Source organism: Dromiciops gliroides, chromosome 6 (genome assembly GCF_019393635.1).
Source record: "Dromiciops gliroides isolate mDroGli1 chromosome 6, mDroGli1.pri, whole genome shotgun sequence".
NCBI classification, from domain to species: Eukaryota; Metazoa; Chordata; class Mammalia; order Microbiotheria; family Microbiotheriidae; genus Dromiciops; species Dromiciops gliroides.
Window position 1 is genome coordinate 51346833 of NC_057866.1, and position 21789 is coordinate 51368621.

At 37.2% G+C, this 21789-nt stretch overlaps 1 protein-coding gene across 1 annotated transcript in view; it reads left to right on the top strand.

Annotated features, from left to right (window-relative positions):
- Nucleotides 1–7895, top strand: part of LOC122731980 (solute carrier family 15 member 2-like) — a 49330-nt gene extending 41435 nt beyond the window's left edge. The window contains exons 21-25 of the mRNA XM_043972207.1: nt 3662–3769; nt 4068–4164; nt 4293–4436; nt 4644–4748; nt 7779–7895. Coding sequence (XP_043828142.1) covers nt 3662–3769; nt 4068–4164; nt 4293–4436; nt 4644–4748; nt 7779–7895 — 571 coding nt within the window. The remainder of the gene's footprint in view (nt 1–3661; nt 3770–4067; nt 4165–4292; nt 4437–4643; nt 4749–7778) is intronic.
- The last annotated feature ends 13894 nt before the right edge of the window (nt 7896–21789 follow it).

The following is a 21789-nucleotide window of genomic DNA, read 5'->3' on the forward strand; positions in this document are numbered from 1 at the left end:
CTGTGTTTGACATTGAAGATGCAAAGACACTGTTACTTAAGGGCTAAATGTGTATGTACAACATTGAGAAGGGAAAGAACCCTAGCTACTAGGGGGATTAGCACAGGCTTCCCAGCTCTTGATACCAAACCTAGAATACCTCATCATAGATTATGGATACTAGTCTGTCTTTGGCCATTCAGGGAGCTAGTGACCTCTATGCCGCTTTTTTACATCTTTTGTGGGTGGCTGCACTTGTCTCATTAGTCTATGGGCATGATAAGAGGGGACTTACCCATTTGGACTTTAAGGGCTCATGGTGCCCCTACCCACTTGGAAACGTGGCCTGTTTCAAGGTTATATCATGCAATCATCCATACAAGTACAGGAAATTATATATCATTCCTTACTCACACAGCCATAGAAGCAAAAGAAAAATACATATCTATAATATATTTATATAACTATATAATATATAATAGCATAACATATAATATAAGACTACAGGGTGGGCCAAAAGTCACGATGTTTTGATAACTTTTTGAAAATTATTTTTGATTTTTTACCATTTACAAGATCCAATTTTTCACACATAATGTAAAATCAATTCCTATGTATACTGTACATAACACTATGGAATTATAAATTAAAAACCAAAAATAAAGGAATAATTTTTTGGCCCATAGATATATCGATATAGATAGGTGTAAAACAACCATATGTAAAACATACCAGGTTCCCCCATTCTCCACAGATCCAAGTAACCTACAGTACTGGTGTCAAAACCAAATAACAGGAGCCACTAACTATACATAAGGAACCCTGTGGGCCACATATTGACCTAGAAAACCACATATTTATTTTTATTAATATATCAACACATGGAAATCAGATAAGAATTATACAAATAATTTATTAAAAATAAAATATCAGGGGCAGCTAGGTATGCAGTGGATAAGGCACTGGCCCTGGATTCAGGAGGACCTGAGTTCAAATCCGACCTCAGCCACTTGACACTTACTAACTGTGTGACCCTGGGCAAGTCACTTAACCCCAATTCCCTCACCAAAAAAAATATCAGAAATTTGACAATTTATTTTTCAATATGTGCATATATTATACGCATGCATACAAATCAGACAAGAACTAGTTATCGGGGGAAAAGATGCATAAAATTTTGTTTTGATATCAGATTTAAAATCATTATAAAACAATTCAGCACAAGGAGATTAAAATTAAAATTAATATTGTTTACTAGAAACTTGGCATCTTTTGCCAGAAATTATTTTTCATCAATACTGGGTATAAATTTTGTGATAATGCAGTTTTCAGGATGGAGGATAAATGCTCTTTTGTTAATCTCATCCTATATGACGTTTTAATAGTCTTTAGAAATGAAAACAAATGCTCATATGTATGCACTACCAAACATTGCTAAAGTTCTTGTAGCAAACATGCACATTTGAACAAAATTCTTGCCAAGTAAAAATAAAAATCTAGAGCCCTTGCTTCAATATATTTTTATTTTAGCACTATACTACAGTGAACAAGTTCCATTTGAATGTTACTTTTCAATCTCTCAATATCAAAAGAATATGGAATTCTAAATAGTAGAAGAAATTGTTTTCACACATTTGAATCCTTCAAATCATCTTTCAAATTCTAATTGTAATTTCTGGATCACATTTGCTGAAATTTCAAAACCTAAATGACTCTTGATAATTTCTACATGTAGGAAAGAGTCAAATCACAATATTTAGTTGCCTCTCCCAAAGACTAAGGTTTATCTTAAAATGCTTTAGTGCAGTTGTACATAAATGTTAAAAGCCAATTTCAACCCTGAAGTTTTAAATTAAACTCATTTAAATACCCTGTAACATTTACAATGAAAGCCAAATCCTGAAACCAGTTCTTGTTAAATAGTTTTGGTGATGCCTGTCATGTCTGTCATGTTTTATTTCATGGAAAAAGTTGCCAAAATTGCTTCTAAATCTCATGACATGGAAGCCAGCCAATTTCTGTATAATTAAGTAAATCTTCCTGCTCACTTTCACTTTCCAAGAGTAATAAAACTGTCATTGATTCAATCCTCAAGAATATATAAAATTCATTGTTTTCTTAACAAATAACAGCACAAGTTCAATTTTCATTATTTTTTAGCACAAACTTCCTGATGTATAATGCAGTAAACATAATGAAACTTGCCATCAGGAGCAATTTCATTCTGCTTAGCCAATAATTTAGCTACAAATTTGTCTTGCCTGTCATTACTGTCGCATTGTCTGCAATCACATACTAGCTCTGATAATGGAAGATTATACTTTTCTATTACTTTTTTTAAATTTTTTTTTAGTGAGGCAATTGGGGTTAAGTGACTTGCCCAGGGTCACACAGCTAGTAAGTGTTAAGTGTCTGATGCCAAATTTGAACTCAGGTACTCCTGACTCCAGGGCCGGTGCTCCATCTACTGCGCCACCTAGCTGCCCCCAGATTATACTTTTCTAAAAGTCCATAGACTTCCTTTAAAATATCCTGACCTGTTGAAGTGTCATTAAGAAAAATAATATTAAGCAGTTCTTCATTCACAGTAAGATTTTCATCACATGAGCAAATAAATATGGCTACTTGAACTGTTTTCTAATATCCATAATTTGATTGCAAAAAAGTCAAATAATTTTCGTTTTGATTTAAATTTTTCACTGACATCAGTGGCAATTTTGTTATTTTTTTCCTTAACAGTATTTCCTGATAATGAAATACTATAAAAAGTTTTAATTTTTTAAGCACAAATAATTTCAGTGGCTTTCACTATATACTTCACAAATTCACTTCTCTTTTCATAATTTTCTTTCATCACTCTCATTTCTTTTTTAATTTTTCCTCCACCACTTTTAACTTTCCTTAACTCTTCAAGAATTCTTGTTGGACTGGGATCCAATTGACCTTTTTTCTTTGAGGCTTTGGTTGTAGTTATTTTCACATTGTTGTCTTCTTCCAAGTTTGTGTCTTTTTCTTCCCTTCCACTGTTGATTTTTATGGCAAAGGGTTTTGTTGTTGTTGGTGGTGGTGGTGGTGGTTCATGTAAAAATCACTGGACTTGCCAGCAGGAGACCAACTTAAATCCCACTTCAGACCCTCATTTGAACTGATAGAGTCCCACTGAGCAAATGAAGCATGTTTTCTCTTTGTCTTTCTCTACTATGGAGATTTGATGGTATCCACTACACAAGTCAAGCAGAGAACCATGGCTACCCAACAGTTTTCTTTGTTACATGCTCTAAGACTGACAGGATTTTCTTGACCCGCCATAAGTCTGTCCTTACTTTGACCTAAAGCACTGATTTTACCCACTGACTACCTAGATCTAGTGCCATAAATTGGGGCTTCGAGGTGACTGGAGGCTATACTCCTGGGCAAAATTATACCCAGCCAAGATAGTAGGACAATGGATGTGACGCAGAGACCTCTAGATGTCAGAAACCAGGAAACCTCTCCAATCTGATATTCTGTATTAGGTGACAGAGGGAAAGTGATGGCACCCAAAAGGCCTGGTGGAAGCATGGGGGAGATACTAGTAGACAGCAGAACTGAAGTAAGGTCTTACAGAAGCAAGGGTATTGTTTGGGGATAGTTGCAGCGCATACCTTTGGCTCTCAGATTCAGACTTGGTTCTTATCCACAGGATTTTCAATATTCTGGACAAAGATGCTTCTATTGCCTTGCCTATGAACAACTACACGCTCAAAAAATTCAATGGGATCTCTCCACAGCTAAGCTTTAAGATAAACGGGTGAATTATTATCTCTCCTATCATCCCTATGGTCAATTTGGGTAATGGGTAACCTGCATCCCACCACCATTTAGTATAAGTAGCAAAACTTCTCTGCTCTCTCTGATCCCCCTTCTTGTTTATGCCTTCCCTTCCAGTTTATCCTGCTTTTTGCATACTTGTTTGCACGTTGTCTCCCCCATTACAATATGAGTTCCTTGAGAGCAGGGACTGTCTTTTACCTTCCTTTGTATCCCCAGCACTTAACAAAAAGCCTGACACAATGTAGACATTTAATTGACTGACTGACTCTCACCAGAAATGAATTTCTGCTTTGTAATATTGAGAAGAGGACATATATGTTAAACCTGGGACTGATGAATTTTGGAACCTCTTACCTGGTCTTTCTTACGAAGGTGAGTTATCAAAGCAAGGCTAGTCAAGATGTCTGAACCCATTCTCCTATCCCTATCCCTCGGCTACATACCCTACACTATTCCTCCTCTACCACCATGTAGACCCTAGCCTTCACTTGCTTCCTCAGGACACCATAGTACTGGAAACCTGGAAAACACAGCAGCTTGAAATCAAGTCCACTCCCATTTGGTGGCAATTACCACAGTTACTTATGATGGAGATAGGAAAATATTTACTCATTGTTGCCTGCATAGAGTTTTTCTACTATGAGGTCAGAGATTCAGTACCAAAGATTATACAGACTATGGAAGGGAAATGGTTGGAGATGGGAGAGGAAGGGGAGTATTTGGGATTAGGGAGGATGATAAGGAAAAATGGGTGGTAAAGAATGGGTGATTAAGCTTACACTCAGATCTTGGGGAAATTTACCAGTACCTGGATCTTGACAGGGGGGACTAAAATGTTTTTCGTGCCCTAGGCCCCAAAAGGCTTGAAGGTTACCATGCAGACTTTGTTTATGATTACTGTCTTCAGCGGTTCTCTGACCCTGTCTTTTGTGACCTACATCTCCATCCTGCCTAAGGTATATACCCCTCCTTTGCCCTTTGCAAGACTAGGTGCCCCAGCCCCAGGGATAACCTTTTTAGAGATTCTCTAGGACCTTGCCCTTCCCCTTGTCCCTGCTGCCCCTAATCCCAGCCCTTGGCCTGCATACCAAACACACCCTCAGCAGGGGAGAGATCCAAACGTTCTAAGAAATTGCACCATAATCACCAGTAACCATAGCAGGGGTTATTTCTTTTGGCTGATGCTAGGTGGCCACTATGGGTTGGACTAGATTGCTACTGAGGTCCCCTCCACCTCTCAAATTCTGTGACTCTGCAATGGCCTCCCTTCTTCATCTTCTCTCAAGGAAGCTAGCCCTAGGCTGGCTTTCCAAAGGCCAAGCAGAGTCCATTCCCAGACAAGTCTGTGACACTACCTGAGTTTTTGGTGAAGCCATGGCACAGTCACACTTGTTTCCCTCATGCTGCCATCACCTACTGCAGGTCCTGAGGCCCCTTGCTTTTGCCTCTGGATCCTGGGGTGGCCTCACTAAGATGAAAAGCAAGCTGCTTTCTTGGAGTATCCCTGGACCAGGAGTCAAAGCAGACCAGTTCTAGGAAGGGCCTTGCTAGAATGCTCCCAGATGCCTTCATCCTGTATACATCCACTAGTCCAAACACAGAAAGTAGACTAGTCCTAGATCTGGGGGTACTTCTCTGCTGGAGGAGTCATTTCTATGCTTTCTGTCTAAAGGAGAGATGGTTTCAGAGTAGGGATGGATGTTGGCTCATGGTATATGAAGACAAGTGCTTATAACTGGATGGGGGCAGGGTGCTAAAGGAAAAAGACAGACCCTCATGTCCTCATACCTTTTTATCCATGGGGAATCCAAACTTTCCCTTGTTGCCCATGTATGGTGTCTGGAAAAGAAAATTATTTTCCCTTTCAAGCTCCATTCATTCCTTTAGACTCAAGTCAAAGTAGCAGCATAACCATGACATCACCACCCTTTTCTTGAACCCAGATTAGTCAAGCCTTTCAGTTCTCATCTGAGGAAATAATCTTCTTTCCATTTGGGACCCTCTTCTTCTCCCAGCCCCAGCTCTAAATAATACCAGGGACTCAGTTGAAGATGAGCAGCATAGGTCGGAGTAAACAATGTCTGCATAGTTCTGCCCTCTAGTGCAAAAAAGTGGAATAACAGATTAAAGAGGATTATTGAGGGAATCAATAGAAGGGAAGGACAAGGAGTGGAGAGAGTTTACACGGTGGGTTTATCAGAAAGTTCAGTTAGTCATTGTGTTTACAGTGCTTGGACAGGCAGCAATGGGAATCCTAATCAGAAGAGGGACAGGACAGTCAATAAGCATTTATTAATCACTTGTATGTCAAGAACTGTGATAAGCCCTTCCAGAGGTTCAAAGAAGGGGGGGGGGGAAGCAGTCCCTGCCTCAAGTAGCTCAAATTCTATTAGAAGAGATGACATATGTAAATAACTAAGTTCCTACACAGCCCCCCCCACACACACACACGGAGTAGTTCAAAAGTCATCCCAGAGAGGAGGACACTAGCAATAAGAGTACTAGGGAAGGCTTCCTATGGAAGATGGGGTTTGAGCTGCCTTGAAGGAAACCAGGGATACTTAAGAAGCGGAGGTGAGGAGAAAAAGCATTCCATGCACGGGGGACATCAGGTGCAAAGGCACTGAGCGTCATGTGGGGAACAGCAAATAGGCTATTACATAGCTAGCTGGATCATTAAATTTGTGCAGAGGAATAAAGCATAAGGTTTCAAATGTAGGGAAGGACTAGACTGGGAAGAATTTTTAATGTAAAGAGAGAAGTTTATATTGTTAAGGTAGAAACAATATGATTTGGCATTGCATTGGATTGGTGGGGTGTGAGTGAGTAAAAGATGACATCAAGGTTGTGAACCTGGGTAACTGGGTAGGTGGCAGTGCCCTCAACAGTACAGGGAAGCTCAGAAGATGGTGTGGGTTTAGGAGAAAGATAGAATAACAATTTTTCTTTTTTTTGTTGTTTTTTTTTTTTGTCATGAGGCAATTGGAGTTAAGTGACTTGCCCAGGGTCACCCAGCTAGTAAGTGTTAAGTGTCTGAGGCTGGATTTGAACTCAGATCCTCCTGACTCCAGGGCCGGTGTTCTATCCACTGTGCCACCTAGCTGCCTTAGAATACCTATTTCATGATTTTGAGTTTGAGGTGTTTTGGGGTACTATAGTTCAAAATGTCTAAAATTCACGTGGGACTAGCTCAGGAGAGAGACTAGGATTGAATATATAGACCTAGGAATCATCTTTGTTGAGATGATAATTGAATCTCTGGAAGCTGCCGACACCATCAAATGAATTGTACTACATGTTGACAAGGGCCAGGATATAACCATAGTGATGGGGTAGCTGGTGTGTCATTTAGATGAAAGTCATTGAACACAAAGGGATAAGTATTATAGGATCATCAAAGTGAGGTATTAAAGACACCAGTTATAATGGGACAAGGAGAAGTTAAAAGAAACATGGTAGAGAGGTGGGGGGGCAGGAATCACTGAACTGGGAGTCAGAGGGCCTTGGTCAAGTCTCTTTCTTTAGGTCTCAGCTTCCTCACTGTGAATTGGAGTTAAATTGAGTGACTTTTAATGGCAGTTCCATTCATAAAACAAATATCAAGCCTGTACTAGGTACCAGACACTGTGGTAGATATTAGGAATAGTGATAAAGAACAAAGCAATCTCTACCTTCAAGCAGTTTACATTCTTTGGGGAGAAGAAAAAAATTACACATTTCCAAAACAGTGAAGTAATTTGGGAGAGGTACTAGCACCTGGGGCCATCAAGAAAGGTCTCGTGTAGGGATTGGCACTTGAGCTGGGCTTTGACAGAAACCAGGGATTCTAAGAGGCAATGGTGAGGGATGAGCCTTCCTGACTATGGGGGATAGTGGGTAGATGTAATGTTGTACATGGGACCATTCGATGATTTCCTAGTTCCATAAATCTTTTATAGGCTTCCAGGTGAAAATTCCATTCTGATTGTGTGTGTTTCTTTCTACAGTGGATTGAATACTTCTTACTTTCTGTCATCCTGCTGGTTGTGATCATTAGTTTCATCGCCATAAGCTATTACTACCAAGAAACTATACCGAAATTTCAGAAAGACCCTCTCTCCTGAATTCAGACCCCCCCTTCACCTCAACCATGCTTGGAGAACAAATGGAGAAACTGTCCATTTGTCCCAGACCCCTCATCCTCAGAGCAGCCCTTTCCCATTCTGACCTTCCTATTGGCATTCTTTCTCCCCATCCCTTCTCCGTAGTGGTCCTACACACTGGCTATAGCCAGCTTCATTTAACTCTGGGTCAGAATGTTTGTGTGTGTTCTTGGAGTTGAGAGGTTAAGAGAGGGTGGCTAGAGGGAAGGTGGGAAGGAAGGGGGAAGATACAATATGACCACCTCTCACTCATGGGAAGGATGACTGGGAGAAAGCTTCAGTGAATATTAAGCCACCTTGTACTCTTGTCTCCCAGGCTGGGCAGCAGATACAGTGAGTGTGTGGAGAATATTCAAGGAATAACAGAGTAAAGGATAAGGAAAGGTGGTTGGTTATGTGATGGGTTCCTGGGATCAATGTGGGGGGCATGAAAGGAGGGAAGTTCCTCTATCCTGAGTTTGAATAAAGTCCTGTCACACAATAAACCCTTTGGAGGCAAACTAAGTTGTTAGCTCTGTCTCATTATTTTTTTCACCCTTGCTATTGAGGTTGGGAAGGATAGAATATACTGAGAGAGGGAAAGAAAAGAGGCTGTAGGACAGCACCCATTCCTATTAAAAACACTAGAGAGCATAAGAATAAATGGAGTTTTCCTTAAGATGATAAACAGTAGGGGGGCAGCTAGGTGGTGCAGTGGATAGAGCACCGGCCTTGGAGTCAGGAGTACCTGAGTTCAAATCCAGCCTCAGACACTTAACACTTACTAGCTGTGTGACCCTGGGCAAGTCACTTAACCCCAATTGCCTCACTAAAAAAAAAACAAAAAGATGATAAACAGTATGGGGGCAGCTAGGTGGCACAGTGGATAAAGCACTGGCCCTGGATTCAGGAGGACCTGAGGTCAAATCCAGCCTCAGACACTTGACACTTACTAACTGTGTGAAAATCAAAGCAATTATTAGGAGTTATTTTGACCACTTAAATGCCAATATATTTAACAATTTAAGTGGAATGGAAAAATACTTTCAAAAGCATAAACTGCCTGGGTTAACAGAAGAGGAAAGAGAATATCTAAATAAATCTAATTTAGAAAAAGAAATTGAACATGACAAAAATGAGCTTCCTAAGAAAAAATCATCAGGACTAGATGGATTTACAAAAGAATTCTACTAAACATTTAAAGATCAACTAATTCCAATATTAAATAGATTATTTGGAATTACAGGCAAAGAAGGAGTTGTACAAAACTCCTTTTATAAAACAAATATGATGCTGATACCTAAACCAGAAAGAGCAAAACCAGAGAAAAGTATAGACCAATTTCATTAATGAATATGGATGCAAAATTCTTAAATAAAATACTAGCTAGGATACTACCATAATATTTCACAATTATACATTGTGACCAAGAGGGATTTATACCAGGAATGCAGGAATGGTTTAACATAAGGAAAACTGTTAACAAAATTGATTATATCAATAACAAAAGTAACAAAAATCATATGATCATATCAATAGATGCAGAAAAAAGCTTTTGACAAAACACAACACTCATTCCTATTAAAAACACTAGGAAGTATAGGCATAAATGGATTTTTCCCTAAGAAGCATCTACCTAGGGCAGCTAGGTGGTGCAGTGGATAAAGCACCAGCCCTGGTGTCAGGAGGACCTGAGTTCAAATCTGGCCTCAGACACTTGACACTTACTAGCTGTGTGACTCTGGGCAAGTCACTTAACCCCCATTGCCCAGCAAAAAAAAAAAAAAAAAAAAAAAAAAAAAAGCATCTACCTAACACCATCAACAAGCATTATTTGTCATGGGGATAAGCTAGGAGTCTTCCCAATAAGATCAGAAGTGAAACAAGTTGTCACCAATATTATTCAATATTGTATTAGAAATGTTAGCAATAAAGGGACAGCTAGGTGGTGCAGTGGATAAAGCACCGGCCCTGGATTCAGGAGGACCTGAGTTCAAATCCAGCCTCAGACACTTAACACTTACTAGCTGTGTGACCCTGGGCAAGTCACTTAACCCCCATTGCCCTACCAAAACCAAAGAAACAAAAAACAGAAATGTTAGCAATAGCATTAAGAGAAGAAAAAGAAATTGAAGGAATCAGAATGGGCTATGAGTTAACACAATTATCTCTTTTGCAGATAATATGATGATATATTTGGAAAATAGTAGATATCCTACTAAAAAGTTCATCAAAATTAATACTTTATCAAATATCAGGATATAAAATAAACCCACATAAATCATCAGCATTTTTATATATCATCAACAAACCCCTCAAGAGGTAGTATGATACCCCATTTAAAATAATTGTAGACAGAATAAAATACCTAAGAGTATATTTGCCCAGACAAACCCAGGAACTACATGAACATAATCATAAAATACTTTTTAAACAAATTAAGTCAGATTTAAATGTTTAGAGAAATAGTAATTGTTCATGGGTGGGAAGAGCTAATAAAATTAAAATTATACCTGCTCTTATTTATTGAATGCCATAATAAAAACATTCTATCGAGCTAGAAAAATAACTACAAAATTAATTTGGAAAAAAGGACAAGAATATCAAAGGAATTAGTTTTTAAAAGGTAAAGGAAGGAGGTTTAGTAGTACCACATAGTAAACTATATTATAAGGCAGTAATTTTCAAAACTATCTGATGCTGACATAAGAAATAGAAAGATGGATCAGTGGAACAGAGTAGACATACATTACAAAGTAGTAAATGATTATAGTAACCTTGTGTTTGATGTGTAAAAATTTAAGCTTTGGGAAATAAGAACTTACTATTTGGTTAAAAAATATTTGGAGGAGAAAACTGGAAAGCAGTCTGGCAGAAACTGGACATAGACCAATATCTTACACCATTTACCAAGATAAGGTGAAAATTAATACATGACCTAGATATAAAGGGAGCTATCATAAAAAATTAGAAGAACATGGAAGAATTTATGAATAAACAAGATATAAAGAACATTATGAGATGTAAAATGCATAATTTTGATTGTATTAAAGAGTTTCTGAATAAAGCCAGTGCAGCCAAGATTAGGAGGAAAGCAGAAAATTGGGTGGAGGGGGATTTTATATACAGTTTCTCAGATAAAAGTCTCATATCTCAAGTGGAGAATCTGTCAAATCTACAAGAATATGGGTCATTCACCCATTGATAAATGGTCAAAGGATATGAACAGGCAGTTTTTCAGTGACAAATTCAAAGCTATATGTGGTCAAATAAAATGCTCTAAATCATTATTGATTAGAGAAATGCAAATTAAAACAACCTATCAGATTGGCTAAAATGATAGAAGGAGAAAGTGACAAATGTTGGAGGGGATGTGGAAAAATTGGGACCCTAATATAGTGCTGGTGAAACTGTTAACTGATCCAACCATATTAGAGAGCAATCTGGAATTATGCTGTATACCATTTGACCCAGCAATACCACTATTAGGTCTATTTCCCAAGGTTACCAGGGAAAAAGGAAAAGAGCCTATATATTCTAAAATATTTAGAGCAAGTCTCTTTGTGGTAGCAAAAAAACTGGGGAATGCCCATCAATTAGTTGTGGTATATTATTGTGATGGAATACTATTGTGCTATAAGAAATGAACTGGTTGATTTTAGAAAAAATTGAAAGACTTACATTAATTGATGCAGAGTGAAATGAGAAGAATCAAGAGAACATTGTATAAAGAAACAGCAATATTGTTTAAAGAACAACTGTTAATGACTAAATTCTTTTGAGTACTATAAATACTCAAATCAATTACAAAGGAACTATGAAAGAAGGTGCTATCCATCTCCAGAGAAAGAACTGATATATAGAACTATATAGAACTATGCACAGTATGGTTTTACATTCATCTTTATATCTATCTATTTGTGTCAAATGTTGGGCTTCTCTAGTGTGGGATAGGGAGAAAGGGAGGGAGACAGTTCAGAACTTAAAATGTAACAAAAATAAATAATTTTAAAGTTCAAAGAAAGAAAACCACAAATTAGTATTATGCATATTGTATTTATATTTTCACTTTATTAAACATTTTCCATTTCCATTTTAATCTGTGCATCTATGAGTTTGACATTTGAGTCCAACTTGTCATTTTATAGATAAGGAAACATAGGATCACAGATTTAGAGATGGAAGGGACCTAAGGGGTTATCTGGTCCAGCCCCTTCCAGGTGAAGATGAGGAAACTGAGGCCAGTGGTGAAGTCACTTGTCCAAGTACACACAGGTAGCATATTCACATTTTGTACAGATCAAACACTTTTTCTATTACATCATGAGTAAGCAATGTAACCACCATTACTCATCTTCTCAAGCACCTCTTAAACCTTTTATTAAGGAATTTACTAAAACTCATTGCACAAAGTTGGCATTATAGTGAATATTAAAAACCAGGAATCATTACTTTGGTCTTAGTATCCCTTATAGTCTAGCACAAAATGTGGTACACCGTGGGCACTTAATAAATGATTGTTGAAAAAGGATTCCAAACCAAAAAGGAACCAAACTATTTCTGCTTCAACTTAGAGAGAATAACTATTAAGAAAATGTGAACTGAATCCTTAACAATTGAAAAAATGTAAAAACAAAAACAAACAAACAAAAAAAAGACTCCATCAATTCATGTTTGAGAACTTTCAATATCTTAAAGGATAAAAGTATACCATTATTTGGACAAAATTTTACATAGGATTAAACATTCCCATGGAAATGAAAAATAAAAGATTTGGTTAGAACAAGTGAGCTAATACTTATGTCCAAATGAATGCTCCCATTTAGGTTAAAATTGCAATGAGAAACTCACTATGTTAAGAAATAGATTTCAATCAATGTATTTCCAAGGTTGCATATTTATATTGGTCAGTGGTCCTGATTTTCTTCCCTCCTTGTTCCCCCATCCTCAAAACACCTTTCAGGATAAAAATGTAAAACTTTGATCATGTGGTTGTCATAAAATTGGCTAATATTGGTTTGAACTGACATCCAACCATTTATTTTCTAGGTTTCTGTAAGTAAACATATTTAAATGTTATATAAAATGTGCTGTCACTTATTCCACACTCCAGATTTAAGATGGTTTAATGTCTTGACAAAAAGTGAAGTAGCTTTTGTACATTTTGCAAATTTTGTAATATTAAGACCACCATATGTATATGCTGGATGCTCTAGAGTAGGAAAGAAATTTGAGGTACCATGGACAGCATCTGGGAGAGTTCCATGTATAGCAGCCCCTGATAAATGAAAGGACACTTGGAGAAGAGACTTTAGAGCTGGCTTTATTCCAATAGAAAGTTCACTTTAAAGTTCATTATTGTGCTTACATCTGTGTACTGACCACTTCCTTTCCTTTTATTTTAATTATTTCTCCAATTTGGGCAGAATGAACTGGCCAGAGGGTAGGCCAACAATAAGACCTTCAAGACATGAAATAAATAAAGGAGGACAGAAACTTAGACTAAACACAAAGGACCAGATATTTCTTTCTATTTAAGATATTGTAATAAAAATACACCAGATAAGAATTACAAGGATAGTATTGAAACAATAATATATGTTCCTCAACCTAGAAGACAGAACAAAAGAAATAAAAACCAGCCTCTTACAACTCTTAAACATGGTGCATAACTAGAACTAGTATTTGATTTATAAATCAATAGTCAAAATTTGATTACTTTTGCTGAAAGAAAAAACAGCAGTTGAGTAGTTCCATAGCTATTCATGTCCTTTTTAAAAAAATTCTTCAAGGAAGCACAAAAATTCGCTGAACAAAAATATGCCTTAAAAGTAGAATTGGCCAAACAGAAAAGGGAGTACAAAAGATCACTTAAGAAAAACATTCCTTAAAAATTAGAATTGAGCAAATAGATGCTAATGACTTTGTAAGAAATCAAGAAATATTTTTTAAAAAACAAAACAAAAGAAGGGGGGAAAGAAATTATTGGATTACCTGAAAGCCATGATCAAAAAAGAGCCTAGATATCACCCTTGAATAAATTATCAAGGAAAACTGCCCTTCTATTCCAGAATCAGAGGATAAAATAAAAATTGAAAGAATCCATCAATTACCTCCTGAAAGAGATTCCAATATGAAAACTCCCAAGAATATTACAGCTAAATTATAGAGCTCCCAGGTCAAAGAGAAAATATTGGAAGCAGCCAGAAAGAAAGAATTTATATATAATGGAACCACAGTCAGTATAACACAAGGTTTATCAGCTTCTACATTAAAGGATTGGAGGACTTGGAATATGATAATCTAGAGGGCAAAGGAACTGGGATTACATCCAAGAATCACCTACCCAGAAAAAATGAGGATAATCCTTCAGGGGGGAAAATAGGCATTCAATGAAAGAGAGGACTTTCATACATTCTTGATGAAAAGACCAGAGCTTAATAGAACATTTGACTTTCAAATACAAGGCTTAAGTGAAGAATAAAAAGCTAAACAGGAAAAGGAAATCATAAGGGATTTAATTAGGTTAAATTATTTACACTCCAACATGGGAAGATGATACTTGTAACTCATAAGTACTTTCTCATTGTTAAGTTAGTTGAAAGGAGTATATATAGACAGAGGGCATATATGTGAGTTGAATATGAAGAAATGATTTCTAAAAAAATAAAATTAAGAAGTAACATAGGAATGCACTGGGAGAAAGGGAAGGTGGAATGGGGTAAATTATCTCACATAAAAGATGGAAGAAAAAAAGCTTTTACAGTGAAGGGGAAGATAGGGGAGATGAGGGGGAATGAGTGAATCTTATTCTCATCGGAATTGGTTAAAAGAGGGAATAATATGCACACTCAAGTAGGTATAGAAACGTATCTAACTGCATTAAAGTAGGAAGGGAAAGGGATAAGAGAAGGGGGTGATGGAAAAGAGGAGGGCAGATTGGGGAAGGAATAGTCAAAAGACAGATACTTTTGAGGAGGGACAGGGTGAAAGGAGAGAGAAAATAAAATAAACATGGGCAGGGAAAAGGATGGAGGGAAATTCAGTTAGCTATAGTAACTATGAAAAAAATTTAAAGGAAGTTTCTCTAATAAAAGCCTCCTTTCTCAAACATAAAGAGAACTGGATCAAATTTATTAAAAAATGGGAGCCATTCCTCAACTGCTAAATAATCCAAAGAAATTAACAGTTTTCAGATAAAATAATCAAAACTATCTATAGCCATATTTTTAAAATTCTCTGACTCACTATTAATTTGAGAGATGAAAATCAAAACAATTCTGGGGTACCACTTCATATCTATTAGATTGGCTAATAAGACAAGAGGAAAATGACAAATATCAGAAGGGATGTGGGGGAAATGATACATTAATGCACTGTTGGTGGAGTTGTAAACTGATTCAAACATTCTGTAGAGCAATTTGGAACTATGCCTAAAGGGCTATAAAACCATGTTTACTCTTTGACCTAGCAATACCACTACTAGGTTTTCATCCAAAAATAGATAAAAAACAAAAAGAAAAAGGATTTATATGTACAAAAATATTTATAGCAGCTCTTTTCTGGTGGCAAAGAATTGGAAATTGAGGGGATGCCCATTAATTGGAGAATGATTGGATGAATTGGGATATGTGATTATGATGGAATACTATTGTGCTATAAGAAACAATGAATAGAATTCTCTCAGAAAAACCTGGACCTACATGAACTGATGCAAAGTGAAATGTACTTTGTCCAAAGTAACAGCTATACTGTGAGATGATCAGCTGTGAATGGCTTAGCTATTCTCAGCATTACAAAAAATGATCCAAAAGAACCTTAAAGGACTTATAATGAAAAATGCCATCCATCCCCAGAGAAAGAACTGATGGTGTCTGAATAAAGATTGAATCATAATTTTTTACACTTTATTCTTCTTGAAATTTTTGTCTGTCTTCTTTTACAACATGACTAATATGGAAATGTTTTGTATGACTACACATGTATAACCTAGATTTAATTGTTTGCCTTCTCAATGGGGGCAGGGGAAGGGAAGAAGGGAGAGAATTTGGAACTCAAAATTTTTTAAATGAATGTTAAAAATTGTTTTACATCTAATTGGAAAAAATAAAATATTAAATATTTTAATGAATATGTAATTAAAAATATGATAACATTTCTATTTTTGGCAACTTTTGCTTTCTGGAATTTTACCAGAAAGGGAAATACAGGGAGAAAGGCTTCTGAGGATTTTAAATAACTGTCTTAAAACTATAGCATTAAAACCATGCCTTAGGCTATTTCTCAGCCTTTTTTATTTTTGTATGTGTGTATGTGTCTATTCACTTTTTTAATTTTAAAGAAAAATTAATTTTTACTTAACAAAAATCTATTCTCTCCTTCTTGCTTCCCCTTTCCATGCCCCCATTTGAAGAAATTAACCAAAAAACTGGTAACAAATCTGCTTGGGCAAGCAAACAAATTCTCACATTGGTTATATTAAAAAATATGTCTCATTGTAGAGCCTTAATCCATTACTTCTTTGTCAGGAGGTAAGCAGTATATTTACTTCATCATAGGTCTTATGGAATCATGATTGATGATTGTGTTGTTCAGAGTTCTTAGGTGTTCTTATAAAAATTATTCTCTTCTTTATGCATTCCACAGTCTACTCTGTATCAGTTCATATAAGTCTTTCCAGGTTTCTCTGAATTTGTCTTTTCATTCATCTCTTATAACACAATCTATTATATTCATATAACCATAATATGTTCAGTCCTTCCTCAATATAAGGCCCTTTAATTTCTAGTTCTCTGTCACCACAAAAAAGAGCTGCTGCAAATAGTTTTGTGTATGGGTACTTTTCCTCTTTCCTCTTTTTGTAGGCATAAGCCTAGTAGTGATATTGCTGAGTCAAAGGGCATGAATAACTTAATAAACTTGGGAGCATAGTTCCAAATTGTGTTGCAGAATGGCTGGACCTATTCACAGCTCTACCTTCAGTGCATTAATGTCCCTGCATGCTTATTTGAAGGCCATAATTTTTAGTAGAGTTGGATATCTAAGAGACAGATACAAATAACAGTTCTGAAAAATGATGCATTTTTGTCTTTTTATCTTTATCTCTCAGATGCCCATTTGGTCTAGTAACCAACAATCCTTTAATAATGACCCTTAGTCTTCTAGAAACAATTGCAATTACATATGTAGAAAGTAGTAAAAAGACCCAGAGACATGAAGTGATATTCCCCAAATCATATAACAAATAAATGGCTTTATATAATTCTTTATATTGCAAAATGATTAAATTTGTTATCTCACTAGAACCTCAATATCACCTAGTATGGTAGATGCTATTATTATCCTAATTTTACATATAAGACAACTGAAACTAAGAAAAGTTAAATTAATTGCCTAGAGCCACACAGCTTATAAGTATCTGTGGCAGGATCTGAAGTCAGATCTATTGGTTAAGTCACTTAGATCTGTTCTGGCTATTGAAAAATGACTCATTATAGACAGAGATTTCCAAATCTGGAGTCTGGGAATTTTCTAGATCTTTGTGGAGGAAAACTCTACTGTATTGCTTCCCCCTCCTACTTGGGATGGTTTGCAAATGTTTAAATTCAAGAAACATCTACTGGAGTCTTGGCTGTAATTACAGTTCCTTTGCCCCCTGGATTATCATATTCCAAGTCCTCCAATCCTTTAATGTTAAAGCTGATAAATCTTGTGCTATCCTGACTGTTGTGAGAAAATATTTATTAATAATGGATTTCTAGGAGAAACCCAGACATTAGTTTTAGCTGCTCTCTCCCCCTCACTCCATAAACCTGCCTGGGATGAGTTCTTATGAACAAAAGGAATACAGATAGATTTTTTTTGCTTAGAAAGGGGAATACACACCCGAACATTGGAATTTACCCTCTCTGAACCATCCCACAAGTTATAATCAATCAATGGAACTGAATGAGGCTATAATCAATTAGCTTAGATCAATGTATGGGGATCCACATCTATCTAAGGGGGATAAAACCCCTGGACACACCAGGGTCAGGCTCTCTCTCTCTCTTTTACTCCATACATGGCCTCCTCTCTCTCTCTCTCTCTCTCTCTCTCTCTCTCTCTCTCTCTCTCTCTCTCTCTCTCTTCTGCTCAACCTCTTGGCTCAGAATGCTGGGTATATAATTCTTTAGTTCTGTAAGCCTGTGGCTATTAGGGAAGTCAGGGAGACACCAGGTCAATACTTTAATAATATGTAATATTAATTAATAATATTTATTGCCAAAACTGGTGCATCTTGTTTTAGTTTGAATTTCTCTAATCAATAGTGATTTAGAGCATTTTCATATGGAAATAAATATCTTTGATTTCTTCATCTAAAAATTACCTGTTCAGATCCTTCGACCATTTCTCAATGGGGGAAATAACTTACATTCTTATAAATTTAATTTAGTTCCCTATATATGTTAGATTCTTTACATTTCTATTTTACCCTCTGGTTCTAGACTATCAGGGAAGTTTTTCTTGATAATTTCTCGAAAGATGATGTCTAGGATTTTTTTTTTTGATTGTGGCTTTCAGGCAGTCTAATAATTTTTAAGTTATCTCTCCTGGATCTATTTTCCAGGTCAGTTGTTTTTTCAATGAGATATTTTATATTGTCTTCTATTTTTTCCTTCTTACCTGAAAAGACTTACCAGAATTGATGCTGATTAAAATGAGCAGAACCAAGAGAACATTGTGTTCAGTATTTTGTGTATCCTTTATCAAGGTGTTGACTCTTTTTTCATGGTTTTCTTGTTTCTTGATTTTCACGATTTCTTCTTCACTCTCATTTGGCTTCCCAATTCTTCCTCTACCCTCTTACTTAATTTTCAAAATCCTTTTGAGCTCTTTCCTGGAAAAGAACAGTTCATATTTTTCTTCATCAATATCTGCTTCAAATGTGGCACATTCAAATTTTGAATATCATATTTTCTTGGAGGCTTTGGATGTAGGAGCTTTGACTTTCTTATCTTCTTCTGAGTATCTATTTTGATCTTCCTTGTCACTATGGTAACATTCTATGGTCAGAATTTTTTCTGCTGGCGGGGCAGAGCCAAGATGGAAGAAGAAAGATTAAACACACAGAGCTCCTGACACAATTACCCCCAAAACAACCCCTGGAACAGCAAAACCCACAAAAAGACAGGCTGAGATTATTCTCTGGCCAAAGACAGCTTAGAGAGGGCCATGCTAGGCTGCTAGTAGAGTCCATCTCCATGATTGCTATGACACAGACACCAGGCATTCTGCACCAGAGGAATTTACCCCAGAGCCTCCAAATCAGCTGCAGCACCAGTGTCTTCTGGAACTAAGCTTATGGTCAGGTGAGAGGACTGAATGGCTGGCTGGGGAGTGGAAAATATAGGGGTGTCTGCGGGACCTCAGGAGGAATTCGGTTATCCCATCCCAAAGGGGAACCAGGAAGAAATCCTGAGTGGTGGGAGGCCTAGATGGGGGAGGGGCACAGGCTCGTCAGAGCTAAGAACCACCACAGCACACAAAGTTCTGCTGGCTGGGTAATTAGCAAGTTGGCTTGATTGAACAGATTGAAGCATAATTTTTTTGATAGTTCCTTAATCTGAAGTTTTGTTTTTATCTGTTTTCTCTTACAACCTGGCTAATGTGGAGATGTTTTCCATGACTACTCATGTATAACTTATATTGAATTGCTTGAGTTCTTGAGGGTGGGGGTGGGAAGGGAGGGAGGAAGAGAATTTGGAACACAAAGTTTTAAAAAATTGATGTCAAAATTTGTTTTTACATGTAATTTGGAAAAAAATTCTAAACAGAAAAAAAGAATTTTTTTCTACTGTTTGCTCGTTTTCCCAGACTACTTCTTAACTTTTAACTCTTTGTTGAAGTAGGGCTCTGCTTCCTGAGTGGAGGATGCACTATACCAAGATTCAGGGGTTTTATGCAGCTCTTTTCAGAGATACTTCTAGGGACTTGTACATTTTTAATTCTTCCAAGATGGTATGAGCTAAGGAAAGATGTGCTTACTACTCTTCAGGCCTATGCTCTGGTCTTTAAAAGACCACAATCCTTCTTTTCTACCCTGTAACTGTGACAATGGTCCCGGATCCACTGTGGCCACAAGTTTTACTGTGCTAGTGCTCCTCCTCACCCTGGGACTGCCACCCAAGACTGTAATTCAGATCTGGGTATGGGCAAAGCAACAAAGTCCTGCCTCAGTACTAGCGAAGAGACCCCTGTAATCTCCTTCTGACAAGGACTCTGACCCCTGAGCTTAAAGCCCACATCCCTATGAAGGATGTGCATGACCATTCCACAGAGATGTCAGAGGTAATTTTCTGTGGAGGGGACGGATCCCTCCTTACCTATGAGACAGCTGTGATCTACTAGTCTTATCCCTTTAAGGATTTTCCCTTCCAGGATTCCCTTGAAATTGGGGCTGGCCAAAGCATTCTGAGCTTCCCAGTTAAAAGGGTTATTCAGCAGGATAATCTGGCAGTAACAACTTGCTCAAAGATCTAGGTACTGCTAAACTGGACTGTGCTTGATTCTTTCTTCCCTTCTCTGAACCCTGCTGGTCTTTTCTGGTTTACCATACTTCTGAAATAACATGATTTACCTGCGGTGAAATAAACAACCAGAGGGGATTTTATTTATCTATTTGTGCCCGCTTTGACTGCTGTTGGATTATCAAGTCAAAATTAAAGATAACCCCAAAAGAGAGGCTGTCTCTACCAGACATTTGTCCTAATTGAAACACTTTGCAGTTAAAATGTTTACAGCTTAGAATTTTCTCATTGCAGGCCTAGCTTTTAACCTCCCCCAACCAAGAGCCACAATCACACGTTGGATTTTGTCTTCACTTGAAACCTCAACCTCCAAGATCTTTTTTTCCCTCTATGGTTGTTTATTTTTTCCCAATTCCATATAAAGATAATTTTCAACAATCATTTTAATAAGATCTTGAGTTCCAAACTTTTCTTCCCCCCTTTCTCTCCCCCTCCCTAAGAGAGCAAGCAATCTGATATAGCTTATATATGTGCAATCATGTTAAACAAATTTCCAAATTAGTCATGTTGTGAGAGAAGAATCAGAACAAAAGGGAAAAACCATGAGAAAGAAAAACACAAAAAAACTGAAAATAGTATGCTTTGATCTTTTTTCAGTCTTCTTAGTTCTTTCTCTGGATGTGGATAGCATTTTCCATTATGAATCCTTTGGAATTGTCTCTGATCATGGTATTGCTGAGAAGAGCTAAGTCTATCATAGTTGATGTTTGCACAATATATGCTGTTACTGTGTACAATTACGCCTCCAGCAGAGCCTCTCTCCCTGGCTGCTCCCTGCCCACTTTCCCATTTCTCCATGCCTTTGATTTTTAGCTAGTTCCTTAACTTTTCTGTTTTCTAGTCTACCAGCTCTCTTCTGGCTTCATCTAACCTCCTCCCCTAGCCTAACTTCTATGGCCTTGTAGATCCCCTAAAATTCCATCCCTTCATTTTAAACCTTTCCCACCTTACAAGTCCTGAGTCCTGGTCACACAACCTGCCCAATGAGCACTGATGTAGAAAGTCATGAAACTGCTGACATGACTCATTACAACTTCACACTCTTTGACTTTAGGTCATCTGCATTGCTCTTATTTATCTCGTTGTTGTTGTTCAGTTGTATCTGACTCTGTCCATGGGGTATTCACGGCAAAGATATTGGAGTGGTTTGCCATTTCCTCTTCCTGTGGATTAAGGCAAGCAAAGGTACTTGACCTCTCTGTCACTTAGACTCACCCACCCATGGTCACACAGCTAGGAAATGTCTGAGGCTGGATTGGCTCTCAGGTCCTTTTGACTCTAGGCCCAGAGCTCTAACCACTGAACCA